Here is a 17,912-nt window from a genome sequence, read left to right as displayed (position 1 = left end):
GCCCACGAGGCGGCAGGCTGGGCCCAGTCTGCATCTTCAGCCCACCTGCCACTCACCCTGGGCCTCCGTACTCCAGCCCCACTGGCTTCCTTTAGCTCTGTGCTCACCGTGCCCTCTCCTGTCCCAAGAGCTCTGCACGTGCAGACCCTCTACCTGGAATACACTGCCCTCCCTACTCAGCTTTGGCGTAGCTCTCAAGTCTCACTTGTCTTCAAGGGATACCTGACTCTCCCAATGAGGTCAAATCCCCGTATTATAAACGTTCATAGAGACACACGCCTCCCCTCAGCACTTTTGAGGTCGTGGTTTCAGTACAAGGTGTCCAGTCATTTGTGTTGTCATTGGCTCAGCCCCCTCACTTCTACCCCAGGGCCTTTGCACTGACTCTCTCCTCTCCCTAGCTTGACCCTCTCCCACATATCAGTAGGGCTGGCCCCTCATCTCCTCCAAGTCTCACTTCAGATGTCACTTCTAGGGGAGGACTCATCAACAACCCTATTTAAACTGGTAACAGCACCCCCTCCTCCAGCCTCACACACCTGAGCTCCTTCTCTGAGGAGTTTCTATCTTCTCGCATATCACTTATTTATGTTGTCTTTTTAATGCTTCTCTTCTCTACAATGTCATGCCACAGGAGCAAAAACTTTGCTTTTCTCATTGCCCTATCCCCAGTGCCTGATCTGTCTGCCAAGTGAATAAGTGAATGCAGTATAATAGTTCTAGGCAGGATCAACTTGTCCACCCTGTACAATGGGCACAGTGTCCAGAGCACACAATGCTTTTAAGAGTCAACGAAATGAGTTCATTTCTTTTAAAGTCAGAAGGAAAAACAAATCAGAAGGCCAAAGAAATGTTCTAACATACAGTATTAATATTTCATCTTTTGACCAACACAGCCATAAAATAAAATTTTAATATTTTTTTAGAAAGGGGCTCTCCATGGCCAGCGTGCCTCAGGCCCAAGGAAGCCATAGAGGGGCTGTTGCTGGGGCTTTCGCGCAGACCCTGCCGACCTGTAAAGGTCTGAGCCGGATCAGCGGCGGGCAGGGGTGGGGGCGGACCCGGCGGTGCCGCTTTAAGGATGGTCTGCGGGTACCGGCCGCGGGCGGCGAGGATGCAGCCGTGACGTCACGGCCCCGCCCCGCGGGGTGACGCTGCAGCGGCGGCGGGCCGGGGGCGGCTGGGCCGGACGGAGCTGAGCACAGGGCAGGCAGCAGCCCGACCTCGGGAAGGGATGCCTCCTGGCTGGAACCACAGGTACCACCATTTCCTCCTGGGCTCTCCGCACAGCTTGCAGCTTTGTGCTGGGAGCGAGGCGGCTTAGGCCCCAGAGCAATCAGACTGCCAAGATCGGGGCTGGAGGCTGGCACGGAGACCTTTGTTCTTCTTGAATGTCTAATTAATTGAACTGTCAATGGAGACTCTGGACCCCTCTGGCCCTGAGGAGAGTAGCAGTTGGGTGACAATGTATTTCATCCTTGCAAGAGAGAAAACCAAATACTGCAGTTTGCCTGTCTGCTGTGCTTCTTGGTGCCAGAGGCCCTGTTCCCCGTTCCCCAGTCACCTGGGCAGGTGTCATCAGCTTCCGGCTCACTTCCGGCCTCAGGCTGAACCCTCTTGATGGCCAGGGCCGGCCTCCCAGGATTAAGTTTATCACCAGCATCCAGGATGCCTGCCTTTTTACCGGGGGTAACAAGCTGAGGTTGAAATAGGAGACTTACAGCAATTCAGTTCAGTGTCCTCGACAATGAATAACTTCTCAAATTATCTCTGGGGTTCCCACAATGTGTTTTCCGGCTTTTACAGGGAAGTTGAGTCAGGTGCTGACGGAACTTCTGTCCCACATGCACCTGACCAGGGTTTTCAGAATCAATTGGCTGTCAGGTAGGGGCCACAATTCAGTAACCAACTTCTTATTAAATACATCCCCTCAAGCCCACAGAGCCCTTGGCTGGTCTGGGGAGATTTCCTTGAAGTACTAACTTTGAGAGCTGGCAGAAGGAAGTGGGGAGGGGTTGTAGCCCCATATGACCCCGTGATGGGCAGCCTGGTTTCACACAGAAGAGAGGAGAAAGACATGAAGAAATTATTTTGGCTCATACTAGGATAATTTTAAACAATTCAAATTACATGGACTTTTTTTTTAATTAATCATTCGCCACGGAATCTTCTCGTAGTACATCTGAGGGATCTGTTACTTGAAACAGCCTCTGTATTCCAGAAGCACAGTGGGCCTGGTATATAACTTTGGGGTCCAGGCATAAGCGTGCATTTTTTTTGGACTGAGTCAATGATCACATAGTGTTTAAGTAAGATGGTCTGGAGAATATTTGTATTAAAATTCTATTTCATTATTTTAAATTTCACTTTCATTTTTATAACCTTCAAAATGAATTGTAAACATTCTTTTTAGAATAACCTTTCATGGGCAGCTCTAACAAAGGTATTTTTAAATTAAAAATGGTGATACTGACCCCCAAATGTGAAGGTGAGCCCTTAGTGAGGACTTTTTCTAGTTGCGGTTGAATTCTGGTTTGGAAGCTGAGGTGGAGGTGGGATGTTTCACTGTTCCGCGCACAGACTGCAGGCTGTGTTTTAAAGCTGGAGGTGGTGGGTGGGTGATGAGGGAGCCATCACAGCACAGGCAGAGACCTGGGCGATCTACATAGTTCATTTTAAGTAGGGTCACAAAGGTTCCCCGTTTCAAAAGTACGCTTCCATCAAATGCTGTTTAAATCTGAAATTCTTCCGGGCCCCTGGTGCTTCATTCCAAAATGAAAAGGACGGTGTCTAATGGGTGTGTACTTCGGTTCACTTTATGGGGGTAAAACACTGATAGGAAAGAGAGGTTTTGTGTGCCTGAAGGGGGCAGGTAGCAAGGCAGACAGGGAGGCGGCTGTGGGGCTGTGACTGGACAGGTAGTCACGTTACGCTGTCCCACACACCTGTGCTAACAGTCTTCCTTCTGACTTGTCAGGAGCCGGTGACGCAGTGTCCCAAGGGGCACTCTTATTTCTGTGATCTTAACGAATGAAGCCCCAAAGAACGCTGACAGTCACCTGGGTATTTGAGGGCAAGACCAGCCAATGGACGGGTTTTTCTGAAGTGTTTACTATGTACTAGGGCCTGAGCTAGACTGGGAGGAACATAAACAAAGAGCTTAGCTTTTTAAACATTTCAATCTTGATTTAATCTTCGTATATGAATTCTGTTTTTCATGAAGTGTTGCTTGTGGACAGAGTTCTCAGGTACATTGGGTTCTTGTATTAGAGGAGAGCATGGGATTTTTCTAAGGTCACGAGATAAGCCAGTTACAGAAGCGAGAGCAGCCTGAATCTCTGGTCATGTCAATCCCTGTCATCTCGGCATGAAATCCATCTCGTAGCACATCTTCAAGACCCTCCCGGAGCAGCTGGTCCCTTCTGATGGCTTTCTCTCTCACCCCACCGCCATTCCGCCCAAATGTCGCACACACATTCTTTACATGGGTGGCTCCCACTGCTTAGAGCTCCTTTCCTCCACTTTTTCACCTAGCTCCAGGGCAAGACATATGTCTTTCTTTTGTCTCTATGAATTCGTTCAGCATTTTCAAACACTAAAAAATTATCTGTCCTGACTTGAATGAAAATTCACTCATCTGTTGATGCTGAAAAAACTTGAATGAAATCATTCAGCCACTTTTGGGCAAGGACCCCCAGCCTACTGTGAAGAGTGAACCTAGTACCAGGGAAGGTGACCGCTGTGACTGCGTCCCTTGAAGGAAGGGCTGTTCTCTAACCGTGCGTGGGCACTTAGGGTGCCTGGAGGTGGGCCCTGCCCCAGGCCTGTCTCCCCTCCTCCCTGTTCCTCTGGGACCTGGAAACGGGCTGCAGGTTCTAAAACAGCCTGACGTACCCTAAGGCTCTTGCCGCTCTCAGTCCTCGGGAGGTTCTTTGCCTAACCCTCCTGATGCCACCTGTGTGGGGAAAGGTCCCTTTGAGTTTGAGTGCGGGGACCCAAGGGACCGGGCGTCCTCTCTCTGAGTAAGGAGAGAGCACCTGGCTTGGTCTCCATGGGCAGATGAGGTATACTGTTTCAAGAGAGGCTGGTAACACCATCCACAAGCAGTAGGGTGTACTTTGGGGGGCACGGTGTGACTCTAAGAGGTCCCCAGTGTGAACTCAATTTTTCCCATATGAAAAGGGCGAGTGGGTGCCAGTCAGGGGAGGGCAGGGGGAGTGCCACCTGGAAAAATGAAGTCACTGTTGCCCTCCCAATGGGCTTCCCCACAGGAACGCGCACCGGCCCCCCCTACGATGATCCCCCCGGCAAGCAGAACCCCTCCGGGAGAGGCCCTCTTCCCCACTTTGGCTCCTCAGGACTTCTGGAGGTCTCAGATCTCGGGCTACACGGGGTCCGTGACCCGGCACATCAGCCACCGGGCCAACAACTTCAAACGACACCCCAAGAGGAGGAAGTGCATTCGCCCCTCCCCACCCCCGCCCCCCAACACCCCATGTCCCATCGAGCTAGTGGACTTTGGGGACCTGCATCCCCAGAGGTCCTTCCGGGAGCTGCTGTTCAATGGCTGCATTCTCTTTGGCATTGAGTTCAGCTACGCCATGGAGACGGCATATGTGACCCCTGTGCTTCTGCAGATGGGCTTGCCCGACCAGCTCTACAGCCTGGTGTGGTTCATCAGCCCCATCCTCGGTGAGCCCCAGCTCAGCCCCGATGGTGGATGGCCTTCAGAAGCTTCTGGAAGCTTCTGGAAGCCTCCATGGAAGCAGCTTAAGGGTCAAGGGAGGAGCAGGAGTTAAGTTCCACTCATTAGTTTGGGGCTGCAGGAAAACAGGTATGACGGGCTGTTCCCCATGTTTTAAGTTACTTTGTCTAAACCAGTTTATAGAACAGGAATTTAGCAGCCCCGAAGGATTAGCACCATTTTGGGCCATCTAGCTGTCACTGGAGGATCCAATAAAGCTTGATGTGGGTTGGATCTGGGAGGTCCTGGCATTTCTTGGATTCTCAAGGTCATGGCTGCTTAGTGCTTTATAAGGGCCACAGCAGAAAATTTAGGGAGAAGCTGAGTGATTCCAAGAGTCTGCTTGTCTTTTGTTTTCTAGCTTTGGGTTTTATTGCTGACTGAGTTTCATCATCTTACTCTTTTGGGGACATTTGAGTGAAGGTATTGCAGGAATGTGACAAGGCTGTCTCAGTGCTCGTCCCTATGTGCCGTGGGGACCCCGGCAATGACCACTGGCCTGCTCTTTTTCAGGATTCCTACTGCAGCCACTCTTGGGTGCTTGGAGTGACCGATGTACCTCAAGGTTTGGAAGGAGACGCCCTTTCATTCTTGTCCTGGCTATAGGTCTGTTGTTTTGGAATTGAAATAAAGTGGAACAAAAGAAAAAAGGCCCCCACTGCTTCCTCGTAGGAAAATCTAAAAGAGTGTTGACCACAGCAAATACCCAGATACTTTCAGTGGTGTGGTGGCAGGGGTACCCCATAACCTGACCTGAGTTAACTGTGAGACTATATCACTTTGATCATTTTTTTAAATTAGTTAAGTTCATGACATTCCTGCTCTGCTTGACAAAATCAAAACCCTGATCCAAGCACGAAAGAAAATACGGTGAGTCACCAGGTGGCTTTTCCAATGGGCTCTGTGTAGAATTCAATTAAAAAGGAATCCTTGGGCCCTAAAGAGTCTAGACTTATGTCGTGGGCTGCGGGGGGCAGAGCTGGTCTGCGTGTCCCCCGGTGAGTCTGGGTCTCTGTCCTCAGGGGCGTTGCTGGGCCTCTCGCTCTTGCTCAACGGCAGGGACCTGGGCATGGTACTGGCCGACACGGCCGACAGCCACAAGTGGGGTATCCTGCTGACCGTGTGCGGGGTGGTGCTAATGGACTTCAGCGCCGACTCGGCAGACAACCCCAGTCACGCCTACATGATGGACGTGTGCAGCCCTGCCGACCAGGACCGGGGCCTGAACGTGCACGCACTCCTGGCAGGTGAGTGTCCGCGGGGGTGGCCAGCGGGCTGCAGGGCTGTGAGTTTCACTGCGTGCACTTACAAGTCCCTGCCTCATGCCCTGATTTAAAAAGCAAGTTGGTAAAATGCGAATGCATGGAGAGACACTGCAGTGATTGAGAGTATATCTCAAACAATACATATCAACGATACTGTTGATAATTTGCATATATGTGTGTACATAAGTACAGAGGGTGCCAAAATAATGTATACACATTTTAAGAAAGGAAAACTGTATTAAAATTATAATATCGTGTTTCCTCAAAAATAAGACCGAGCCGCACAATCATCTCTAATGCATCTTTTGGAGCAAAAATTAATATAAGACCCAGTATAACATAACGTAACGTAACGTAACGTAACATAACATAACATATACCAGGTCTTATATTAATTTTAGCTCCAAAAGACGCATTAGAGATGATTGTCCGGCTCGGTCTTATTTTCAGGGAAACAGGGTACTCAATACATACGGATAACAAAAGATGAATACAAGTCACGCTTGACCTCTCAATGACAAGAGGTGCTCAGAGTGGTTCCCATCAGCGTCCAGACACTTCTGATGACGGCGAACTCCTGCTTGAGCGGCGCTGCCCAGAGTGTCCACTTGCAGGCATTGTTTTGCACCCAGTGTATATACAACTATACGTGTACATGTAACTGCATGTGTACAGTGCTGTGCGTAGCTGATCTTGCTACTTGTGTGGCTGTGTTACAAAGCGGCTGTGACTCCCGATTGAGCCACTGCCGGTTTATTGCCCCTAGGAGGAACTCATAGTTAGGCTCCTATGAACTTGTCATCACAACATTATCAGCAACTGAGCCATACATAACCTGGTTTTGTGTTTAAAGACACCTATTTAGTATATAGCACTGGTTCATGAACACTGAATCAAAGCCAGCAGCACTGAAACGCACGCCCGAACGAAGCTTATCTAACACCGTTTTCTCCGTGACGCTCGTCATGGGTGCCTTGCACGTCAGAAGACTAGACCGCAGTACATCCGCACTACACTTAGGGGCTGTTTCAAACAGCAATGCCCCCAACAAAAAAAGCACAAAAACGCTAACAGGTGGCACCAACTAGACGTCGCAAAGGATGGTTATTTACAGTGTGAGAACTGGCACAAAAGCACAGAACATCACCTTCCCAAACCCCAACTGGCACCATGTGCGCTGAGCGACTCACAGTTTTTGCTGCTCTGCACACATCCACGAGTGACCGGGTATTGAACGTACTGGGGTTGGTGTATTGATCGGAATTACAAATCAACTTTCAGAAGTAGGTAAATCCGCAAATATGGAATCTGAAAATAGTAAGAATCAACTATGGATGTGTGTGTATGCGTGTCACACACACACACACACACACACACACATACGCGCGCGCGCTCGCATGCGCCAGAGCCTCTGCAATTAGACAGTAGAAATAACCATGAGGTGTGCAGGCTGACGGCTGTCACCAAAGGTCTCTGTGACTGCACATAGGGAAACTTCAACAGAGTGAACCTGAAACAGTGAACAAATTCAGTATGATGTTTGCTTATCAAAGTCTTAAATAAAAATCAGTACCTCTAGCATTCCTACGTACATAAAACACCTTATCACAAAATAAAGTGGAAGTGGACAATCTCAGGTAAAATAGCAAGGAAAAGGATTTCTAAAAATGAGGGGAATGACAACAAGACACACACAGGACCTGTATGCAAAGGCCAGGGTGCCCAGTGGTTAGAGGCACCAGCTGGCTCTGGGATCCGAAAGCCTGAATGGGTTTTGGGCTTTTCCTCCCTTCAATTGTAGGATGTTGGCACTCTGTTCAGCCTCTTCAAACCTCAGTCACTTATTCTAGAAAATGCCATTGTTCATCTTTACTTACACGTGTGTGGACATGGCCCCAGCATACTTCTGCATAGGTCTCGGTCAGGCCAGCGCTGAGCTTTGGAGGGTAAGAAGAAGGACTTTGTTTTTTTTACCATATAATCTGCATTATTTCTTTTTTTTTATTATGATAAAATCCCTATGACATAAAATTGACCATTTTAGCCATTTTTCAAGTGCACAATTCAGTGGTATTAAATGTATTCACATAGTTGTACAACCATCACCACTACCCATCTCCAGAACTCTTTTCATTTGTAAAACTGAAACCTTATACCCATTAAATAATAACTCACTGTTCTCCACCTCACCCCCTCCCCGAGCCCTGGACAACCACCATCCATTTTCCGTTTCTATGAATTCAATTACTTTAAGCACCTCCTATGAGTGGACTCACACAGTTTTGTCCTCTTGTGACTGGCTAATTTCACTGAGCGTAATGTCCTCAAGATTCATCCATGATGTAGCGTGTGTCAGAATTTCCTTTCTTTTCAAGGCTGTGTCTATACCACATTTTGTTTATTCATTCATCTGTTGATGGACACTCGGGTTGCTTCCATATCTTAGCTATTTGTAGATAATGCTGCTATGAACATGGGTGTGCAAATATCTCTTCCAGACACTGGTTTCAATTTTTCTGTGTACACACCCAGAACTGGCATTGCTGGATCACATGGTAGTTCTATGTTTAAGTTTTTGAGGAACCTCCACATTGTTTTCCACAGGGGCTGCACCATTTTACATCCTCCCCAACAGTATACAAGTGTTCTGATTTCTCCACATGTTCACCAACACTAGTTGTTTTCTGTTTCTTTGATAGTAACTATCCTAATGGGTGTGCGGCGCTGTCTCATTGGGGCTTTGATTTGTATTTCCTTAGTGATTAGTGATGTTGAGTGTCTTTTCATGAGCTTATTGTCCACTTGTATGTCTGCTTTGGAGACATGGCTATTCAAGTCCTTTGCCCATTTTTGAATTGGGTTTTTGCTGTTGTTGCTGGGTTGATGAATGGTTTCTTAACTGTGAGAATCTATCGATAACTTATTAATAAGATTTATCTCAAATCTGACCTTGTGTCTTCAAATGGGGTGGAGCGAAGCTGACGAGGGCTATGAGTGTGGGAGGTTAAGAATAATAAAGGGGGAGACATGAAATCAGAAGGCCTGTGAGGACAGTCTGAGCGAAATGAAGGAAGTTCTCCAGAGAAACCATTACTGATTGGATTCAGTGTCACTTGAACTGTGGCAGGTGGAGCTGAATGAGTCTGAAGCCCAGGCTTTTCCAGTGACGTTACTATTTAAGAGGCAAAGCTCTAACGTGGCCAGTTTTCCCCACAGTGGAGCACAGCCAAAATCACAGACTGGCTCGAAGTACAGCTGAACGCAAAGTCACTCGCCAGACCCAGGATGTGGCCGCGGAGGGGCCGGGATGCAGGGCCGGTGGAACCCTCCCGCCTTGCCCTGCTCTTGCCCCTGGAGGCAGAGAGCCAGGCTGGAGGAAGCAGCACGTGGAGGGAAGTGTGTCCGTTGCTGCTGGTCGAGCGCAGTGTGGCGTCGCCCACATTTCTGTCTTGTCTGCATGAGCCAGTTGGGCATTGGCCAGTAGTTCCTTGTGGCCGTGCAAGGCAGCGAGCAGGTACTGAGGAAAGGACCGGACCCCTGCAGCCCTATTGTTGCCCGATGGCTTGATGGCCTGGAGACCTGGCCACAGGGGTGGGCCTTCTGGGTCACCTTTAGGGGTGACTCTTCTCATGGTAGTCGCGCTTGAGGATGATGTCATCAGGCGAGCAAGGCTGGGTGGCCATGGGCACTCCTGCATGCACACTGGTGTCGGAGATGCCATCTTCCATGTTTATGTGGTACTGAAGCTGGGGGATGGGCACTCGAAGGGGAGACGGGACCCAGTGTAGACATGTGGCCTGGTGTAGACATTCACTGTCGGTATTCCTAAAAGGCTACGTATAAAGTGGAACAAAACATGGGCAAGTGGTCGCCACGCTACCTGCTCTGGAGCCAGGTAGGTAGGGCTGGGGGTCCCCGAAGGGTCCCTGGGAATCCCATTCTCACCCTCATTTGGGGGAGGTTTCACTGGGACAGATAATAGACCTGGGTCCTTGGAGTGGACTTAGCACCTTGAGTGAGAACTAGAACCACCTTCCTTCAGCACCTCCTTCCAAACCCTGCTTTTCTCCCCAGGTCTTGGAGGTGGCTTTGGCTATGTGGTCGGGGGCATCCACTGGGACAGAACCAGCTTCGGCAGAGCCCTGGGTGGGCAGCTGCGGGTCATTTACATCTTCACCGCAGTCACCCTGAGTGTCACCACCATCCTGACCCTGCTCAGCATCCCAGAGAGACCCCTGCGGCCCCTGGGTGAGAAGCGGCCGGCCATGAAGAGCCCCAGCCTCCCGCTGCCGCCTTCCCCACCCGTCCTGGGCCAGGAGGGTGCCAGCGACACCCTTGCCTGTCACGCAGACACTGGCCTGTATGCCAGCTTCTCCAGCCCCATCTCGCCGCTCAGCCCCCTCACCCCCAAGTACGGCAGCTTCACCAGCAGGGACAGCTCCCCTACGGGGCTCAGCGTCTTCGCCTCGTCCTTTGCCACCTCCCACATCGATAGCGTCCTCATCGACTGCTTCACCGGCAGCCACGACAACTACCTGGCCATCCCGGGCAGCGTCCCGAGGCCGGCCATCAGTGTCAGCTTCCCCCGGGCCCCTGATGGCTTCTACCGCCAGGACTGTGGCCTCGGGGAGAGGCCAGAGGTAGCCCTGACAGCCGGCTGTGATGGCGACGTCCTGAGGGTGGGCTCCCTGGACACCTCCAAACCACGATCCACTGGGATCCTGAAAAGGCCCCAGACCTTGGCCCTCCCGGATGCGGCAGGAGGAGGTGGTCCCGAAACCAGCAGGAGAAGGAACGTGACCTTCAGTCAACAGGTAAAAGTATATGGGGGGGAAGGGTCAGAGGGCACTGTGCAGTGTCCCCCTCATCAATTAGATGACGAAGAGGGACTGTCAGTCTGGAAAGATATTTCCCGCCATCTGGGGATAGCAGAGGTCCTTGGATGTAGACAGACAAGCCACAGAAACAGTCACGTCCGTGAACAGATTCTGGGCCTGGCGTGCGCGTGCAGAGGAGCTCAGGGCCTGTCAGGGAACGATAGGTGCTTCCGGGGCACGATGAAAGGGAAGGTTCTTTCAAACACCGTCACGTTTGCCCCAAGGTAATTCAAGCTGGACCATTCCTTAGTGACTCTGTTACAAGCATTGTGTGTGTTTCAGTTGTTTCTAGCTTTCTCTGCACCCCCAATGCCCACAGCCCATTTTGGTCACGGGAATTGGGTGTCAACAATCTAAGTCTTCCTGAAAAACAAAACAAAACGTAAACCCTGGCCTGTGTTCCTGGGACCCCCGCCTCCCTTTCCCTCCTAGTGTCCAAACTTAGACAACCGTCCCAGAGGCTGTCAAAACTCTGGATTCTACAGTAGCATGTCCCGTGAAGGCCAAGAACCTTCTGGAAGGCTTGTGTCGTAGACAGTATCCATGGGATTGGCTGAAAGGCCATAGACTGACATGTGGGATTTTAGCTGCTCCCAGAGTCTACGATCCTGAAGAGGTTGCTTTCAATAGAAGAAAGGCTAGTCTCCCTTGAAAGTCGTAGTTCTGTGGCCTGCCTCTGCCCAGGGGTGGGACAGAGAATTTCAATGAGAACTTGGAAGTTCTTGAGCAGGAATCCATAAAACCACGTTCAGTCTCACAGGCCCCCCAGGGAGGCAGCTGCAAGGACCCGGTGACCTGGAAGCACGGCCCACGGACCCAAGTGCCACAGACGTGCCTGAGCTGTGTGTTTCCATGAAGCAAAACCTGGTCCCGCCCACCTATCCTGACCCAGAGGCCCTGGGACGGCGGGTCCTCGGACAGGCCTCTCCTGTCTGTGCCTGGGTGGGGAGACCCCCGATTTTGTGGGAAGTTAACTGGAGACATTTTGAGGTGGCTGTTCATTTCCTCTCTGGTGTGAAATTCTTCAGTGTCTCAGTTGCTCTTCTCTGGTGCGCCATGGCTGGTCAGTCCTAATGCCGCTGTCATCATTTAAGGGTGCTTGTCCTCTTATCTTCAGGAAGGACGCGGCAAAGGTGCATGTGGGGCGGTGTGGACGCTGCCTGTGGGCATCTCATGAGCTCAGGTCTGGAAAGGGTCAGAAGTGAAAATCACGGCAGGGTTAGGAAATCCCGGATTGTCAAAGATTTCTCCAATTGCGGAGTCAAGGGCATTGTTATCCTTCTCCTTGATGACACAAGAACCGTCACTCGGGCCTCTGGTCAACGCTGGCTCATCCTATCTTCTTTCAAAAAATTCCGACTGCCTTCTAGATACAGGCCTTTGCTTGAAAATATAAACTAAACTTTTATGTAGGGTTGACAATCTCGTTTTAATCCTCTTTAAAATTTCCATCCTCGATGTAGTGTGATTTCTGTCCTTTGAGGAAAACAAACTGAGCTGAGCTAAATATAAACACTCCTGGCTAAAGGTGGGGAGTGGGGCTGCAGGTGTGACATTGGCAGTCTTCCTCCAGAGGCCCAGGGTGACGAGCTCTGTGGGTGACGAGCTCTGTGGGTGATAAGCTCTGTGGTGTGGCTGCCCTTGAACTAGCGCTGTGGGCTCTTTCCTTCCTTTTGCTCTTCCCACCGGAAGACCTAGGGGCTGACAACAGCACAAGCTCCCACCCTTCCCAACCACCACCCCCAATGGAACCAGAGCAGCTTCTCCTTAACTCCTGAGATGTCCACCTTTTATCTGGCTGGTGTCTGCCCCCCTCCCCCACCACCGGCAGTGGCTGTGGACTGAGGCCTTCTCAATGGAGTCAGTGAGCCGCATCGTTACAGCATGTTCCTCCTGAGCCTCAGAAAGTAACCTCGCCCCAGTCGGTCCAGTTCTGTTGATGGGTGGCGGGGTATCTGGGTGTCTGCTTTTCTGCACATGCTCACTTGGCCGACATCTTCCCTGCAGATAGGGGTTCCACCTGTCCAGAGGACAGTGCGAACAGGTTTTCCCCATCCCCTTGAACTCAGCCTTTCACATTCGTCTCTTATGGAAGAGAAAGGACTTCATCAAGTCCGGATTTGAACTGACCCATGTTTCTTTTCTTTCAAACGTATTTCTCATTTGGTATTGGCAAGGTATTGACTTACTCCTCGTGACACAGATCTCGTATCCTGGCGCCAAAATGCGGGCACAAGTGAAATGAGCTTCTATTCTCAGCAGTTCTGAGTCTCTGGGGAGATGACCTAAAGTCGTTTCTCGTTTGGGTGGCGTTCGCTGCTGGGTTAACACCGTCTGGGAAGACACACCTTTGCAAGCTCTGTCTCTGAGTGAGTTTCCACAGGACGGTCAAGTTCAGTGTTCTGACAAGGGGCTTTGGGGCTTCCTTTCCAGGTGGCGAATATACTGCTGAACGGTGTGAAGTACGAGAGTGAGCTGATGGGCTCCAGCGAGCCATCGGGGCAGGCTCTGTCCATGAGGCACCTCTGCTCTACCATCTGCCACATGCCCAAGGCCCTACGAAACCTGTGTGTCAACCACTTCCTGGGTGAGCTCTTGGCCAAGCCTCCCCATGCGTCCCTGTCCCTGCTCAGACCACACTATGTGGTGGGGAGGGGCTGCCGGACCCAGGGCTCTCCCCTGAACGACCTCCCAGGATACCCCAGAACCTCACACCCACGGTGGCCCCTCACGCTCTATTAGCTCCCAGATGCCACCAAAGGCAGGTCATGGGGTGGGTCAGCCCCACACTAAAGCAGGTGCTCAGATGAGAGCCCAGACACCCTGGTGTCCACACAGCTCAAACCCTCATTACCAAAGGACAACTCACAGGTAAGTGACGGACGTCACTTTCCCATTGGCGGGACTTGTGTCTGACACCAGCTGGGGCCTCACTTTGAGACGAGACAGACACACACATGCCTGCATGTGTCCAGCGCTCATCTCAAGTGCATGAGGCGTGGCGTTTGAATTATCATGGAAAAGCCCCGACACGTGTTTCATTCTACTTGGTATCCCTTCATCGCTGGGTTGTTGAACATCTGAGGATAATTAAGAATTCAAGAGAATCCAGGGCTCTCAAACCTTGTGGGACATACGTAAATCCAGATGGTTTTCTAGGAAGCAATATGCCAACAGGAAAACATCTTAAAGATGTCCCTACCCTTTATCCCGGCGACCCTGTTCTGTATTCTTTGCAAGGATATAATCAGAGATTTTAACGAGACCATACGTGCGAGGTATTTATCACAGCGTGATTTATCATAGGCAGCAACTGGAATGGGGATCGGTATACACTGTGGGAGCAGGGCTAAACACAATATGGTGCGAGCACGCTGAAATATTCTGCTGCCACGAAAACAGGGCTGTTTCAGAATATTTAATGGAATAGGAAGTTGTGCATGATAAGTATTGGGGCTCAGGAGGGCCAATAAATACCACTCCCCTTCTACCAAGGAAGAAATTGACAGGGAACTCACAGGAAGTGAGCGCTGCAGTTTACTGGGCGATAAAGCCAGTGGGATCTATACCCACATTTGTGCTTCCTCATTGATTTCTCCTGACTAAATGCCCCCCGCCCGGACCCGTGGCCAGAGCCTCACTGGCAGTTTCTTATCTTAGAAGGAGGAAGGGGGAATCAGCGTTCCTCGTGCAATAATGTTCAGAGGAAAAAAACAGGACATGAAACCTTCATGCAACACAGCCTATGTTTATACGAATATGTCTCTGCTTTTAAAAAGACTAGTAGGAAACCTACCAAATTTGAACAGCTAGGTGATCACTAGGTGGTGAGGCGACAGGTGATTCTTTAAGTTTTGAATCTGCAAAAATCACGTCTTACTTTGAGAATCAGGCAAAACCGGCTGTTGGCGCGGCGACAGGAGGGACCGCGCTGCAGCGCCTACGCCCGCGGTCACAGCCCCTTCCCGCTTCCCAGGCTGGCTGTCGTTTGAGGGTATGCTGCTCTTCTACACGGACTTCATGGGCGAGGTGGTGTTTCAGGGAGACCCCAAAGCCCCGCACACGTCGGAGGAGTATCAGAAGTACAACAGCGGAGTCACCATGGGCTGCTGGGGCATGTGTATCTACGCCTTCAGCGCCGCCTTCTACTCAGGTACCCGCCGCTGGGGCGGACACGGGTCGGGCGCCTTCATGGGAGTCGTGATGGCCTTTGGCTGGGTGGTTGGAGTACTTGGGATGAAGGCAGGTGTGTGTCTTAAAATTGTAGGCACACAATCCTAGCACTGTCTTTTTTCAGTCATTTAACAACCTGTGTTGGTCCAGTGGGGTGCACTGGCCTATACTGGGTGGCGGGGCTGGGTGTGTCCGGACCTGAGTAAGCCGCTGGGCAGAGAGGGTCAGGCCTGCAAGCGAGGGCAAAGTGGCGGCCCAGGGACCACCCACTTTGACTCATATGGCAGCTGGTCCAGAGGGAGGGGGTGCGGGAAGGGGAGCAGGGAGGGGCAGGTGGGGTCAGATTGTGGATGTACAGGGTGGGCTCGGGGCCAGAGACCGAGAGGACCCCAAGGCTGTGCCTGGGTGACCCAGGACAAACAGGAAGCCGTGTGCACTCATGAGGGCGCCATCCGGGGGGGAACCCAGCTGGAGGTGTGCAACTCGCAAATCTTACCTCAGGGGTCCGCCCACAATTTCTATAAAAGGCCAGAGAGCAGACACCAGGCCTCGCAGGCCAGACGGTCTCTGCTGGACGACACGACACTGCCTGTGCCTTGCGTGAGACGGAAATGAATGTGTGTGGCTGAGTTCCAGTAAAACTTCATTTATGTTCATGGGAATTTCAATTCCATAAAACCTTTGAATAAATAAAAACCATTCTGAGCTCCAGGGGCACACGCACAGGCTGCGGCAAGGCTGGTCCCGAGAACTGTCGTTTGTGGGCCCCTGTTTTATTTTATCTGTTCCCATCTTAGCGAGTTCCAGCTCCAAGCACAGGATGTGACTTGGGCGGGAGTCGAGAGGCCCTGCTAGGAAAGAGTCCTTAGTTGTCGCTTACCAGCCCATGGGCGGCACCTGGCCTGTCTGGTTCCTCACAGCCTGTGGCACCAGGATGTGGGGAACTGGCCCCGAGTTACTGGACGCTGGGAAGCAGAGCGGTGTGCAGTTGAGGTGCCAAGCGCTCTCCGCCCTCTGGACGCGTGTGGGCAATGGGCTGTTGGCGTCCTGTTTTAGGGGAGAGACAGAGCTCTGTGATCTGCACAGGAACACGGGCGGGGGGGGCTCTAGCTGGAAACCCCACATTCCCGGGCCTCAGGTTGTTCCACCCCAAAACCCCTACACCTGCAGCAGCACCTGGAGGTGTGGCCGGGCCAGTATGAACAGGGCCACCCCAGGTCCTGCCGTCTGTCTGGGCCCACCGGAGCCATCAGAGGTCCCTTGGTCGCTGGGGCCCCCACGCAGGTTGCCTGGTCCAGGGCAAGCTGCCTGCCACACTGGTTCCAGCCTTAGGGTCAGCCCGGGGGAGGGGGCCCAGGGGCGGAGTTCCCGGGAGGCCCAGGGGGTGTGGTGTCCTCACCCCCCTGTCCGGCCTGCAGCTATTTTGGAGAAGCTGGAAGAATATCTCAGTGTCCGCACCCTGTACTTCATCGCCTATCTGGCCTTTGGCCTGGGGACTGGGCTCGCCACCTTGTCCCGGAACCTCTGTGTGGTTCTGTCCCTCTGCATCACCTACGGGATTCTGTTTTCCACCCTCTGCACCCTGCCCTACTCGCTGCTGTGCGACTACTACCAGAGCAAGAAGGTAGGTGCGTCCCTTCTGGCCTCGGGTCCTGGAAAGGCTGCTCTCGGCCTTGCCTCCCCCACGCAGCTTCATGGAGAACCTCCCCTGGGAAATGACCCCTGACCCCCCATGCCATCTGAGGGCTAGTGCTAAAAGGGCAAATGCGGGGCCCTGTTCCTACGGTAAGATCGTCAGGATGGGTGACAGCAGGTCACAGCCCTGAGCAGGTAGCTGACTGCACTGCCCCATTCGCTGGGGAATTGGGTGGGGAGGGTGGAAGGGGAGGCCCGACCCCCTGCGTCCCCCTCTGTCAGGCTTCGGGGTCACCTGTTAGCGTGGGGCCTCGGGCGGGGTGAGGCATTCACCTTGGGCACAAAAAACTCCCAGCCATCAAGATCACTAATATGTTAATGCAGTAATATGTAAAAATGAGAATTAATGCCCCAAATATCAGAACTTTAAATAACGACCGGTACATAACAGTGTCGGGGCCAAGTCACAGTGGAGTCCGAGGCAAAAGGAAAAATCAGGAATACCGATCCTGCCAGTATGTAAAATTTTGGTATTTGTTCAGCACGACTTTTCCCTTAACAGCTTTACCGAGAAGTAATTCGCCACACAGTTCACCCATTTCAAGGGCACAGTTCAGTAGCTGGTGTACTCACAGAACTGGGCAGCCATCACCACGATCCATTTTAGAACATTTTCATCACCCCAGAAAGAAACCCTGCACCCAGGAGCCATCACCCTCAGTCCCCCGATACCCCTTTACCTCTGTGGACATGTCGTGCCTGGCTGCTCTCACTCAGCATCATCTTTTCAGGTTCATCCAGACTGCAGCGTGAGGCAGGGCTTCATTCTGGCCACAGGAGAATCATGTGCTCATCAGAGATTTTTGTAGTAACGCTGAGGTTTTAAATAGTGCATGCAAAGGTCACCTCGATGACTGAGCCTCACACCCCCTTTAGTGTTGGGCCTCTGTCATCCCCCGCCCTAGGCCCTGCCCGGGAGGCCTCCTGATTAAAGGAGTTTGGGGTTTCTGATGAATTCAGTGGACTGGCCGACTTTCTATGAAAGATCAGATCAGCTTGGGGCCAGACCATGCCACTGGGTGGCCGCCACAGGACATCCCGCCACACAGACAGGCAGTGGCCAAGAGGACTGTACTTTCCCCCAAGGCTTGAGAGGGAGCCGAGCATGCACCCCGGGCCTCCAGCCAGCCCTGCCAGGACGGCCACTGCACCTGCCAG

The 17,912-nt window shown here is 51.9% G+C and overlaps 1 protein-coding gene across 6 annotated transcripts in view; it reads left to right on the top strand.

The window, feature by feature from the left end:
- The first annotated feature begins 1,133 nt into the window (after positions 1-1,133).
- SLC45A1 (solute carrier family 45 member 1) overlaps positions 1,134-17,912 on the top strand; it is an 18,387-nt gene continuing 1,608 nt past the window's right edge. Inside the window, exons 1-8 of one of the 6 annotated variants that reach the window (XM_081057986.1) lie at positions 1,134-1,257; positions 4,272-4,692; positions 5,258-5,350; positions 5,767-5,991; positions 10,084-10,823; positions 13,320-13,473; positions 14,863-15,039; positions 16,478-16,683. In XM_081057986.1, the coding sequence (XP_080914112.1) occupies positions 4,296-4,692; positions 5,258-5,350; positions 5,767-5,991; positions 10,084-10,823; positions 13,320-13,473; positions 14,863-15,039; positions 16,478-16,683 (1,992 nt within the window). In that variant the 5' untranslated portion in view covers positions 1,134-1,257; positions 4,272-4,295. The other 5 variants (XM_081057987.1, XM_081057989.1, XM_081057988.1 and 2 more) reach the window with 5 other exon arrangements.

The sequence above is a fragment of the Rhinolophus hipposideros genome (assembly GCF_964194185.1).
Source record: "Rhinolophus hipposideros genome assembly, chromosome: 8".
In the NCBI taxonomy this organism is placed as follows: Eukaryota; Metazoa; Chordata; class Mammalia; order Chiroptera; family Rhinolophidae; genus Rhinolophus; species Rhinolophus hipposideros.
The sequence above is the reverse complement of the archived record's forward strand: the minus strand, read 5'-3'. Positions and strand labels throughout refer to the sequence as shown.